The following is a 13751-nucleotide window of genomic DNA, read 5'->3' as shown; positions in this document are numbered from 1 at the left end:
ATATCGTTCCTACAGCACAGTCAGTGGCAGACACAGTTATCTATATCGTTCCTACAGCACAGTGAGTGGCACACAGTTATCTATATCGTTCCTACAGCACAGTCAGTGGCAGACACAGTTACCTATATCGTTCCTACAGCACAGTCAGTGGCAGACACAGTTACCTATATCGTTCCTACAGCACAGTCTGTGGCACACAGTTATCTATATCGTTCCTACAGCACAGTCAGTGGCAGACACAGTTATCTATATCGTTCCTACAGCACAGTCAGTGACAGACATAGTTACCTATATCGTTCCTACAGCACAGTCAGTGGCAGACACAGTTACCTATATCGTTCCTACAGCACAGTCAGTGGCAGACACAGTTACCTATATCGTTCCTACAGCACAGTCAGTGGCACACAGTTACCTATATCGTTCCTACAGCACAGTCAGTGGCACACAGTTACCTGTATCGTTCCTACAGCACAGTCAGTGGCACACAGTTACCTATATCGTTCCTACAGCACAGTCAGTGGCAGACACAGTTACCTATATCGTTCCTACAGCACAGTCAGTGGCAGACAGTTACCTATATCGTTCTTACAGCACAGTCAGTGACTGACAGTTACCTATATCGTTCCTACAGCACAGTGACTGACAGTTACCTATATCGTTCCTACAGCACAGTGACTGACAGTTACCTATATCGTTCCTACAGCACAATCACTGGCAGACACAGTTACCTATATCGTTCCTACAGCACAGTCAGTGGCACACAGTTATCGATATCGTTCCTACAGCACAGTCAGTGGCAGACACAGTTACCTATATCGTTCCTACAGCACAGTCTGTGGCACACAGTTACCTATATCGTTCCTACAGCACAGTCAGTGGCACACAGTTACCTATATCGTTCCTACAGCACAATCACTGGCAGACACAGTTACCTATATCGTTCCTACAGCACAGTCAATGGCAGACACAGTTACCTATATCGTTCCTACAGCACAGTCAGTGACAGACATAGTTACCTATATCGTTCCTTATGCACAGTCAATGGCAGACACAGTTACCTATATCGTTCCTACAGCACAGTCAGTGGCAGACACAGTTACCTATATCGTTCCTACAGCACAGTCAGTGGCAGACACAGTTACCTATATCGTTCCTACAGCACAGTCAATGGCAGACACAGTTATCTATATCGTTCTTACAGCACAGTCAGTGGCAGACACAGTTACCTATATCGTTCCTACAGCACAGTCAGTGGCAGACACAGTTACCTATATCGTTCCTACAGCACAGTCAATGGCAGACACAGTTACCTATATCGTTCCTACAGCACAGTCAGTGGCAGACACAGTTACCTATATCGTTCCTATCTGATGGCTCAGAGTTCAACACAAACAGAGTGAAAAAGAGACCTTACCTGCAGGAAGCTACAATACGCATTGGAGGTGACCGACTCAAGTTTAACTGCGATTGTTGCTCGCTCACACACACACACACACACACACACACACACACACACCGAAGCCTCGGAAAAAATAAGCTTTGCGACTACAGTTTTCAGCTGGCTAATTGGCAAAAGTAAGTTGACAATCCTTTCCGTCCTCACACACACACACACACACACACACACACACATCATGTCAAAACGAAAGCAACTAAAGACGACGTCAAACTACAAGACCGTACATGTGAACGATGACCTGACCCCTCTAAGGAGCAGAATGCTTCACATCGCGAAACAGAACGCAAACGTGGACAGAGTGTCTTCAACACCAGGGGGCAAGATCCGCTGCGTGCTGAAGAAGGCACCGGACCAGACATCGGAACCAAAGGTGGTTTTCCTTGATACGCCCGACGACCTGCTTCTGCTGGGGGCTGACAAGCTGGACTTCAGTGCCCTGGGTTTGCAGCACCTGGTCAACTGGTAGTCTGCATGATGGAGACCTGCCCTGTTTACCTGTCCCCTGCCCATTGCACCACACTGTGTACACAACATTGAATCCATGATTCTCTTTATGAATACATGTGAACTGGAAAACAGAACTCAACTTGAAGATTTCACTGATTATATTTCACGATTTGATTGTCTGTCGTTGTTTTTGGTTGACACTAAGACTGGCAGACAGGATACCGTGCCTATTTATTGAAGGTTTCAATGGCTTGGGATATTTAAAACAAAATAGCATTATTTTATCGTAAACATCTGTCATATCAGCTGTTCAGGAGGGAATAAGTTGTTAAAAACGTTCTGACAATGTACGAGTCTTTCCTGATGATGACCAATCAAGCATGATTGTTTGATAGAGATGTGTTACAAGATACTATAAATAACTGCTAGTTGGAACAGTTGACAGAGTCTCTGAAGGATATCATCGCAGCTAGTTGGAACAGTTGACAGAGTCTCTGAAGGATATCATAGCAGTGTTTATTTGTTTGATGACATAAAATATGTTTATATCAAAATAAGTATAGCGTACTGTAATGTCTTTTTAGCTGGATATTTAATACATGCACTAAAATACTTGATGATTTCATGTGGTGATGCAAGCCATCTTTGTGATCTGCTGGACATTGAAGAACGTGACTGTGCACATGTAAAATCTCAGCGACTCACAGACAGAAAATTGCATATGTGAATGATTTGATATATGTAATCCGATTAGAAGGCATGGAAAATACGCAGATATTATGCATATATGAACTTATATGACTGTACCATTGTTAACAATAAGATACATTCGCCAAGTCGTGAACAAAAAAGTTAACGATTGTACTGTTAATCACTTTGTTGCTGTGCGCTGGGGTGTGCATTGTCCTTTTGTGGAGTCTCAGGTGTTACTGGAGGTTGTTGTGGGCTGCTGCACAAAGGAGTCATCTACATCAAACCATTGATGCTGAAAGGACAACAAATGTTTACATCATGACTCATGTGACCTCATTTAAGTGAATGACGTATTACATAGTTATGACGTAACTTGTAATTAAAAAAAAACGATTAAAAAAAATACAACGTCAGGGTAAAAAAGCCAACGATTGTTTAATTTTTCTTGCTGGAAGAGGCTTTCTGTGTAATTTATTTCATACAGCCAAGACAATTTGGTTAAACTTGTGTAATGTTGCAAAGATGAGCAACGTAGTCTGATCTATCTTGAGGTTTAATACCAGAAAAAATACTATCATTTATGTTGTGTTTCATATAGTTTGTATTATGTTTCTGACAGTTATGTTATTCTAATTGTTTGTGTTTAATTCTAGTGTAAAATACTGTTGCTGTTATATAATATCCTCCATGCCCCAAAAGGGGTGAAATGATAAAATATTCTTGATTCTTGTGTGTGTGTGTGTGTGTGTGTGCATACTGGTGTCAGTGTGTGTGTGTGTGTGCGCGCGCGCGCGTGATCAGCGCCTCAGGTTTATGCGAAGATTAGGCATCTCCTCCGTCCCCCACCTTATATATATATATTTTTTTTTTTTTTAAACCAGCACGTGTGGTGTGGTGTGTAAATGGGTCACTCCACACACTTTGACACTCCCTTGAAAATGAAACTGAAACCGATACTGACTTTTGTCACTGAGTGTCGAGCACTCAACAAAAATGACTGTATCAGCAACAGTCCTCAACTTTCCATCCACGCACCTGTGTGGACGTTCTTCCCAAGGGGGGAAGGGGGTGTGTGTGTTGGGGGAGGGCGGAGGGCAGGCGTGGCGTTAACGTTGGTTCTTGTGGGTAAGTATGGTGTCTGTGACAATGCGTCATAGCAACAGCAAAGTGATAGATGTATTATCAATGGTTTCTCCACTGCAACAGGAAATCGTTTACAGTTTTAAGTCTTTTGTGAAGGACTATGACTCTCAAACTAGGAGGCAAAAATTGTGAATAGTATAAGTCCTTCACGCTGAATTAAAAATTAAACAGCTTGTCTGTGAATGAAGTAATCTTTCGTAAATTAATGTTTTGGATGAGTTAGATCAATTAAAGATATTTCCCACAATGGTTTTAAGATTGATGTCCTAATAATCGACATGACTTCACAGCCGCTGGCAAAATATTGTGTATTCAACAATAGAACTTCGTATTAATTAAGCAGAAGCTGTTACTATTTTCACTGAAATGAGAAACTGACTGCCATGAATCAATCTGTCAGTGTGCAAAATGAAAGTGCAAACGTTTTGTTACAAAAATAAATAGATAAATAAATAAATAGATCACTTTGAAGCTTTGACAAATAGCGGCTTTAAAGATACGCAACTGACACATGTAAATGTGACTTCATCAAACGGTCTTTGATAGTGCATATCGCAAAACTTACATCTCAAATGGAAGGATAATGTGAAAGATGTATACAACGAGTGAGAAATGTGTCATCTGTCGTTCTCACCATACGTGTGTTATATGTACCTGTTACTTCTGTGCCGAATAGGGCAAATTCTATAACCTGGTATAACTGCCGAGTCGTATCCACGTTAGTTTTTACACCCGGTGTAGCATCCCAGACTGTCCCCCACCCCGGAAACGTCCCCGGAGGACAGTTTGACCGCTGGAAATGCCCCCCAGGGACTTTCTCACCGTTCATAATGTCCCATGCGGACATTTTCAGCGCCCAAAATGCCCCACCCCACCCCCCACCCTTTTTTTTTTTTTTTTTTTTTTTCGTTTTAGCCTCGTTTTGAAATGTCCCTTTTACCCTGAAAATGGCGCCCCCTTGTATCCCGTAACATACCCTAAGCCGAAAATGACCCCCCCCCCCCTCCCCTGTCCCCACTCCACGCCCCCAGCTTTTCTCCAACAGAACATTTGTTACATCTGCGAGCGCGCGCTATGTATATGTGTGTGTGTGTGTGCACGCGCGCCCATATGTATGAGTCTGTACCTATATTGGTGTAGGTCGAGTGCGTGCGCACACGCGCATGTGTGTTTGTGAGTGCGTGTGTGTGTGTGTGTTTGTGAGTGCGTGTGTGTGTGTGTGTGTGTAACTATACTGGTGTAGGTTGTGACAGCAGTCTAAACACGGTCCTCTATCTCTGAAGTATACCAACCGTCACATCAATTTTTGGCAAAGGGGACGTTACTGGGGATACATGGAGAGGATATTTTCAGGGTAAGGGGGACATTTCAAAACGAGGCTAAAACCCAGGAAAGGGGACATTCTGGCCGCTAACAATGTCCGGAGGGAACATTATGAATGGTGAGAAAGTCCCTGGGGGACATTTCCAGCGGTCAAACTGTCCTCCGGGGACGTTTCCAGGTGGGGGGATAATCTGGGATACAACACCGGGTACATCCAGAATAACATCTATGGGTCTATGTTCACTAGCCTTAAATGAGCCAGGGGTATAAATATCGACCAGTCAAGGACTGACATCCCGCCCCCCCGGCTCGCCCCACCCCCACCCCCTTCCCCCACGTCCTCCCCTCCCCTCCACCCCCCCTACCCCCCACCCTCTCTGATAGATTAGGTGGTCATTCCAAGCTAGTTTACAATGACCAACCACCAGAGTTAAAATTGGTCCGTAGAATTGCACCTTCCTTCGTATCTTGCAGAAAGTATATTGGATAATTACTGCTTTTGTCTTGAGTACAGTACAGCAGCTTTCCTTTTTTGGAACAGCATCCAACCCCTGGAAGTCTAAAGATGATGATGATGATGAAACACACACACACACACACACACACACACACACACACACACACACACACACACACACAATTTCTCACATACACACAATTTCATAGATAAATAGATAGATAGATTGACTGATTGATTGATTGACTGATAGATAAATAGATAGACAGACAGATAGATAGATGTACATATTGATATAATTCATTAGTAACTCCACCTTCCATAGATAGATAGATTGATAGATGTACATTCTGAGAATTATAATTCATTGGTAACTCCACCTTTCATGTGCCTGTAAGTATATTCATTTACATCATTTTATCATAAGGGAAAAAAATGTATGTACATGCATTATTATAAAAGTCTTCAAAATCATATTAAAGATGGAAAATTTGTATGGCTCAACCGTTTTGACTGCTTTTCGGGACAACGAGAGCAGAACTAAAACGGATCGTTCACGCACACACACACACACACACACACACACCACCACCACCACCACCACCACCACTCCACCTCACCTCCCCCACCTCCCACGCGTCGCGTTGTTTGCTGATACATCGTGCGTCAGACAGTAGCAACCTCAGACCAGTTATAAGTACAGCAGGTGGACCTTCACTGCTGTTGTAGCAAGCGCAAGGCCAGAGGGGGGTAACGTCATTTATAATCGGTCCTTTTTCTCAACGGAAACATTCCGTCAAACAGCCGTACGTCCGTCAGCGACACAAGCGGTAAGTGTTCAGGGAAACAAACGGGTTCCGAAGTGCAGTGCGTTTGGAGAAGTTCGTTTGATTTTCAGGCTGCACACAAGTTGTAAGGTGCGTTGGATTCAGAAATGTAAACGGCTTTTTTTTTGGGGGGGCGGGGGGGGACTACACAAAAACAAAACAAAACAAAACAAACAAAAAAAATAAATAAAAAATAAAAAACCCTCTTGTCGCGAGAAGATAGAAGCTGTGTCTTTCGTTTCTATGTCGGTTGTGTCAAAGTTTGGTTTGCGTTTCCAGATTAGGTACATTGAATAAGCAACATGTGTGTGTGTGTGTGTGATTACAAAGTTAAAGTCTTTTCTAACAGAAATTTGCCATATCTCTGTTAACATTGTAGATATAATTGAATGCAAATTAAGGTTTTCACGAATTTGAACATACCTATGTGAAACAAAAATAAATAATAAATGAAAAAAACAACCCCAGATAAGATGAATATTGTTTATGATAATAATAATAATAATAATAATAATAATAATGATAGCATGTCCTGGGATGAAGGAGGTGTTGGGGGGATAATTATTTTCGTAAATTATAATGAAGACATTCCATGATGAATTCTTTTATTAATTTCAAATCACTGACAAATGACATTTATTACATTTACAGCGTTATCTTTAACTACGTGGTAAATCTCTGTCTCTGCCTCTCTCTGTCTCTCCGTCTGTCTGTCTGTCTCTGTCTCTGCCTCTCTCTGCCTCTCTCTCTCTCTCTCTCTCTCTCTCTCTCTATATATATATATATATATATATATATATAATGTGTGTGTGTGTGTGCGTGCGTGTGTGTGTGTGTGTGTGTGTGTGTGTGTGTGTGTGTGTGTGTGTGTGTTGAACGGTCAGTGTGTGAATGGTGCTTGTGATTTCGTAAGAGAGTGCGTGCAATATTTTTGTGATGTCGCGTTCATTCAACAAAAATGGCGGCGAGCAAGGTGCAGATACCGGGTGTTTGAAATGTTTTCGACACTGTCTGCTATTTATATGTTAAGAACTACCACACACATTGTTTACCTCTTCTTTTTTTTTTCCTTTTTTTTTTTTTTTTTCTTTTTTTTAAGATGTTCCATTTGGAATTCAGTTGATGGTAAAGTCCGATTTTGCGGCAATTTTCGCGCGCAGCTGGAACGATATTACCGTCAGTAGATTTGTACCTCATTTTGCGTGCTTTTCGACTCTATTTTGAGGGTTATTGACTCCATTTCGACGCGGACTCAGTCGCTTAACTAAAGTGCCACCACCTTGCTCTTTCTCTTTTTGGCCCCGCAAACCATGAAGAAGTAAGTAGAAAACAGCGGCTTGAGACGACAATTTCATGGGGCATTTCGCATGTGTTTGTTTTTTTTTTATTTTTTTTTTTAACCTGATTCTTGATAACAGGGTCGATTACACGCAGCATGCCATGTATCCATCCCATAACACACGACAATGTTCGTTGAAATAGGTCCCACACTTTAGGACGCTAAAAAATAGGACATTACCGCCATTCTTGTGACTTCCAGTGACAGTATAGTCACAAGACGGACAAAAGACAACGTTGATGACGACGAAGATGATATCGGTCGGGATGATTCCCAGGGAAATGCTTCTCGAGCCGGAGAGGTCCTGCCTGGATCCTGTGAAATAAAGGACCCTGGTCTAACCCAACATTGAACATTTTCAATGAATTCGGTTTCTCTATCACTGAGAAAAATTTAATATTTGTCAAAAAGCGGTTCACTTTTTGGGGGGACACCGATACATATACATTTATTTATTAAGACTTCTTGCTATAGCGCATAATCTTGAAGCTCTATGCGCTTTACAATAGCACTAAAAAACATTCACTCAAACATCCCCACACAAACATATGCATATAATTTGAAATATAGGCGAGAGAGAAAAATTAAAATAGGTCATGTCAGTTGATTAAATCAAGAAATGCAACAGGTATTAAAAAAAAAAAAATAAGACAATTGAAATTGAAAGAACACAAGCACGTATACGCATGCATATATACGTAGGGACATACATACATACATACAAACACACAAAACACACAGCGTGCACACACACGCGCGCGCGCGCACGCACTCACACATGCACCAACGAACACAAGCCGCATACCCAAACACATTACTCACGCACTCACTCAGTGACACACACACATACACGCACCTACAGGCACAATACACACACGAACACAGATCAACAATCGAATAATGGAAACTACTGCGACTTTACATAAATATATATATATATATATATATATATATATATATATATATATACACACATATATATATATACATACACCTACATACATATACATACACACATATACATACATCTACACACACATATATATAATATAATAAAATAAAAGTTCCTGCTAAGCATTTCCCTGAAGAAACACCCCGCATTACACACACAGATCAAAACTAGGAAGATGAAACAAATGTTCACACACACACACACACACACACACACACACACACACACACACACACACACACGAATGACAATTGAAACACACAGGCTAAAACATCACATGATAAAGCAATATTCAGTAAAAACGTATGTGCATCATTACATTTAAGAAAAATGTACGTATTGTTAAAAAAAAAACCTCACACCTCCCCCACGTCCACATACACTAGCACACACACACACACACACACACACACACACACACACACACACACACACACACACACAACTCATCAACAACAAAAGCACAACAGATGGACAACTGAGTAAACAAACTACAACATTACTTCATAAAACAGTTCGTGTTTAAAAAATATTAAAAAAAATATTTTTTAAATAATAATAATAAATAAAAACAAATAAAAATCTCTCACTTACATATTTATACATTAGAAAACACACAACACATACACAAACGCGCGCGCGCGCGCGCACGCACACACACACACACACACACACACACACACACACACACGTACCAACTCACCAACCCGCACACCCGCAACACACAGACACAAGCTCGCGTGTGTGGACGTGCAAACACCCGCCACCACCTCTCCCCCCTGGCACGCAGAAGGTCGTTCATAACTTTGAGCAGAGCTGTTTCAGTGCTGTGGGAGGGCGGCAGGCAGACTGTGAGACAGGGAACAGGTTGTAGTGATGCAGATATACATCATCATTTTTATCATGTCTATATCAAATTTAAATATTATATCAAATGTATATATTTATATATATCTTCAAAATCAGGCAATATGAATATCTATACCTTTCTATATATATATATATATATATATATATATATATATATATATATATATATATATATATATATATATTAAAAATCAGGCAAGTGAAATGTGATTGCTGACCCTATTATATCATTGCGCTGAATACAAACATGGAGGGTAAAGGGTGGAGATTCTTCCCATCTCCCAGGTCAACATATGTGCAGACCTGCTAGTGCCTGAACCCCCTTTCGCGTGTATACGCACGCAGGCAATCAAAATACGCACGTTAAAGATCCTGTAACCTATGTCAGTGTTCGGTAGGTTATGGAGACAGAAATACGTAGCATGCATGAACCACAACATTAGTCATCGGCAAATCGATGTTGGTCGTGTAACGGAAAGAAAGAAAGAAAGAAACAAACAAAAAAGATCAACTGTAAACTGTAAGGAATTCAACATTTTGAAGAACTGCAGCCAAACACTAGTTTTTATGTCAGTCTTTTTCGAAAACACCCCGCTGTTTATTTAATGGCTTTGACAGAAACTTGGCCGTGTGACAATGTAAATGATGAACGTCTGTATGTCAGTGGTGTAGGAGTACCGTATATACAGGACTGACATAGACAATAAAATTAATTGTAATGAATAAAATAAATCAGGGTGGAGCCGCGTGCATGTACGTGAGGGGCAAACTGGTGTGACACGTGGCCGGTTACCGAAAGAGAGAGAGAGAGACAGAGAGAGAGAGAGAGAGAGAGAGAGAGAAGAAGAAGAAAAAAGCTTTGCATACCTGACATTGAGTTGTTGTCAGTGTCACTCAGACATCTGTCACGTGAGTTGGGCCAGCTTGTTTTTTTGACAGTGTGTTATGTGCATGGAATGATATATATCTTTGGTGTTGTTCTGCTGTTTTTGTGTTCCTGTTTTTGTTGTTTTTGTATGTTTGTTGTTGTTGCTTTGCTGTTTTCTGTGTGCGTTTTGTGGCTGTGGTGCTATCTGTGTGCATGTAATAATATCTTTGATGTTGCTGTGTTGTTTTATGTGTGCATGCAATGATATCTTTGTTGTTGCTGTGCTGTTTGATATGTGCATGTAATGATATCTTTGTTGGTTGCTTTTATGTGCGCATGCAATATCTTTGTTGTTGCTCTCAGTGTTGTTTTATGTGTGCATATGACGATATGTTTTGTGGATAAAGATCTGTGTTATAAACTGACTGAAAGGGGGTGGGGGGGGGGGTCTGTATCAGGGAGAGGCAGGGAGGATGGAGGAGGAGACCACAGCTGCCCTGATGTCTCTGGAGGAGGACTCCACGGTCCCTTGTCTGGCCAACGGGTCACCTGGACCCGAGACACTGCAGGGTCTGACAGAACTCTTGAGAACAGCCACCGCCCGTACCCTGGTCAGTGCAGTGAGAGAGAGAGAGGGGAGTTGGGGGGGGGGGGGAGAGGGAGACGGGGAGAGAGAGGGGGAGGGGGGGAGAGAGAGACACTGCAGGGTCTGACAGAACTCTTCAGAACAGCCACCGCCCATACCCTGGTCAGTGCAGTGAGAGAGAGAGAGGGGGAGAGAGAGAGAGAGAGGGAGGGGGGAGAGAGAGAGGGAGAGAGAGAGAGAAACCCTACATATATAAGTACATCTGTAAGTAGATCTATGAGCACATCAGTGATGCTGCAGGAATTCACAGACAGCCACCACCCATACACTGGTCAGTGCAGTGAGAGAGAGGGAAGGAAGGGAGAAAGTGAAATAATAGATGGTAGATCCTACGTAAATTATACAAGTATATATCTATAAGTATAGATACATGAGCACATCAGTGATGCAGGACTTGACAGACCTCTTGTTGACAGTCACCACCATATACAGTGCAGAGAGAGACAAGGCAAGACAAGACAAGGCAAGACAAGACAAATTCTTTATTATCGAGGATAATAGATAAGCACTGGCGCGCTTTTTTTCATCCAGTCCCCGCCCTGAAACCGGGTCTACACAACACAAAACTACATTTTATATATGTCATTGCATGCACTACACAATGCTACGTAAGGTCATAGAATGCGAATACTATACTACATAATGGCATACGCATGGTAAAAATAACACACACACACACACACACACACACACACACACACACACACACACACACACACACACACACACAGAGGCACAAGCATGGTATCAATAATCGACATTAAAAAATATTTTTAAAAAACAAAAACAAATCAAAAACACAGAACACACACATGCACACACACACACACACACACACACACTCTCTCTCTCTCTCTCTCACTCTCTCTCTCTCTCTCTCTCTCTCTCTCTCTCACGCACACTTACACACACATTAGCATACATTGTGTATGTTAAAAAATACTATACTAATGTGAATATAAAACAGTAAGTCTAATAAAAAAAAAATTAAAATACACATAGCAATAACAGGGACGGGGTGCTCATTGCGAAAGGAAGCATAATTCAACATATAAAATAGTATGAGAATAAAAATGTTACAGGTGAGCGAGACACACACACACACACACACACACACACACACACACACACACACATATATATATATATATATATATATATATATATATATATATATATATATATATATATCTCATCTCATCTATCCCTTGACCCGTGGGTGGGTCGTTGGGGCACCATGGATGACTGCCTGGTCAGCTCGCGCCACCTGCCTCGGTCCTCAGCGGCCCTTTGAGTTGTGGCAAATGGCAGGCCCGTCCACTCTTTGATGTTGTCCTCCCACCGCTTTCTCTGTCTGCCTCTCTTCCTCCTTCCTTGTACGGTACCCTGCAGGATGGTCTTGGCTAGGCCGTCTGATCGTGTGACGTGTCCATACCAGCGGAGCTTGCGTTCCTTCACTGTGGTTAGCAGGTCTTTGAATGGGCCAATGGCGTTTTGGACTCTTCTTTTCACTTCCTCATTTGTGATGTATCATGGTGTGTCTTGGGCTGAGTGGCCTGGCGGAGCCCATCCCTCTCCAGGTCGTTGGTCACAGCCGAGGTCACCCAATACCTGGGTGGTCGCCTTGACCCCGGACACTTAGTCGTTGAGCTTGCTGGAAGCCCTTCCGCCCTAGCCGTTGGCTGGCTGTGCAGCTCTTCCGCCCCCTAGTGGTGCAGTGTCAACACCACCCCCTCACGTGGTTTAGCCCGCCAGCTGAGGCGGTGTACCAGGGTGTGGCGCTTGGAGCCAACACGTGAGAGCTTTAGGAGATGGATGAGGACCAGATATATATATATATATATATATATATAGAGAGAGAGAGAGAGAGAGAGAGAGAGAGATGTGTGTGTGTTTGTGTGTGTGTGTGTGTGTGTGTGTGTGTGTGTGTGTGTGTGTGTGTGTGTGTGTGTGTGTGTGTGTTTTGTGCGGTCATCAGTCACTGACGCATACAATTTTGACATGACCCACCCAGCTGGTCGGCCACTTGCCTCGTCACTTTCTCGTATAATCGGTCATGCACAAAAGGTTTTTTGGTAGTTTTCTCTTATTCTCCCACAGAACAATCACCACAGCAGTTTCTATCTCAGACAAATATGATAATCGTTAGTGTTGTTGTTCTGCAGTTCCACCATCGTACAGACGAACATTTTGTGTAAAATAAAAATCACAACTGTGTATCCAGCCGAAAAGGAAATGAAGCACGCTTCCACGAAGGCATCGTCGCTTGCATATTGTGAACTTAACTGCGACAGAATACAGCGCCAGTTTAGCTTTTTTTAATTCTTTTTTATACTTTACCGCCAGTCTCCTCAGTTGAGGGTGTCTTTGTTGATCCATGGTGAACATTTCGCCGGAATATATCATCATCCGCGTCGTGTAGCGAGCCACCTGAAGGAGCTGCATAACATCAAGAAAGAGTGTTCAGAGCAGTTGCAGTCTGTTCCGTTCTGTACACATCTGAAGAGTCTGAATCGAAAGATCGAATGAGTGTTCAGAGCAGTTGCAATCTGTTCCATTCTGTGCACGTCTGAAGAGTCTGAATCGAAAGATCGGAGTGTTCAGAGCAGTTGCAGTCTCTTCCATTCTGTACACATCTGGGGAGTCTCAATCGAAAGATTTCTTCGGCGTTCTTTGGCAACTTAATACCAATATTTTGCAAATTTTGGCTCAGGAGCTCAGGCAGCA

General features: G+C 42.3%; 1 protein-coding gene across 1 annotated transcript in view; it reads left to right on the top strand.

Annotated features, from left to right (window-relative positions):
• The first annotated feature begins 6269 nt into the window (after positions 1-6269).
• Positions 6270-13751, top strand: part of LOC143289606 (2-aminoadipate transaminase-like) — a 33649-nt gene continuing 26167 nt past the window's right edge. The window contains exons 1-2 of the mRNA XM_076598645.1: positions 6270-6352; positions 10837-10989. Of these exons, the coding sequence (XP_076454760.1) occupies positions 10852-10989 (138 nt within the window). The 5' untranslated portion in view covers positions 6270-6352; positions 10837-10851. The remainder of the gene's footprint in view (positions 6353-10836; positions 10990-13751) is intronic.

The sequence above is a fragment of the Babylonia areolata genome, chromosome 14 (assembly GCF_041734735.1).
Source record: "Babylonia areolata isolate BAREFJ2019XMU chromosome 14, ASM4173473v1, whole genome shotgun sequence".
In the NCBI taxonomy this organism is placed as follows: domain Eukaryota; kingdom Metazoa; phylum Mollusca; class Gastropoda; order Neogastropoda; family Buccinidae; genus Babylonia; species Babylonia areolata.
Note: the sequence above shows the minus strand (reverse complement) of the source record. Positions and strands in the feature narration are given on the sequence as shown.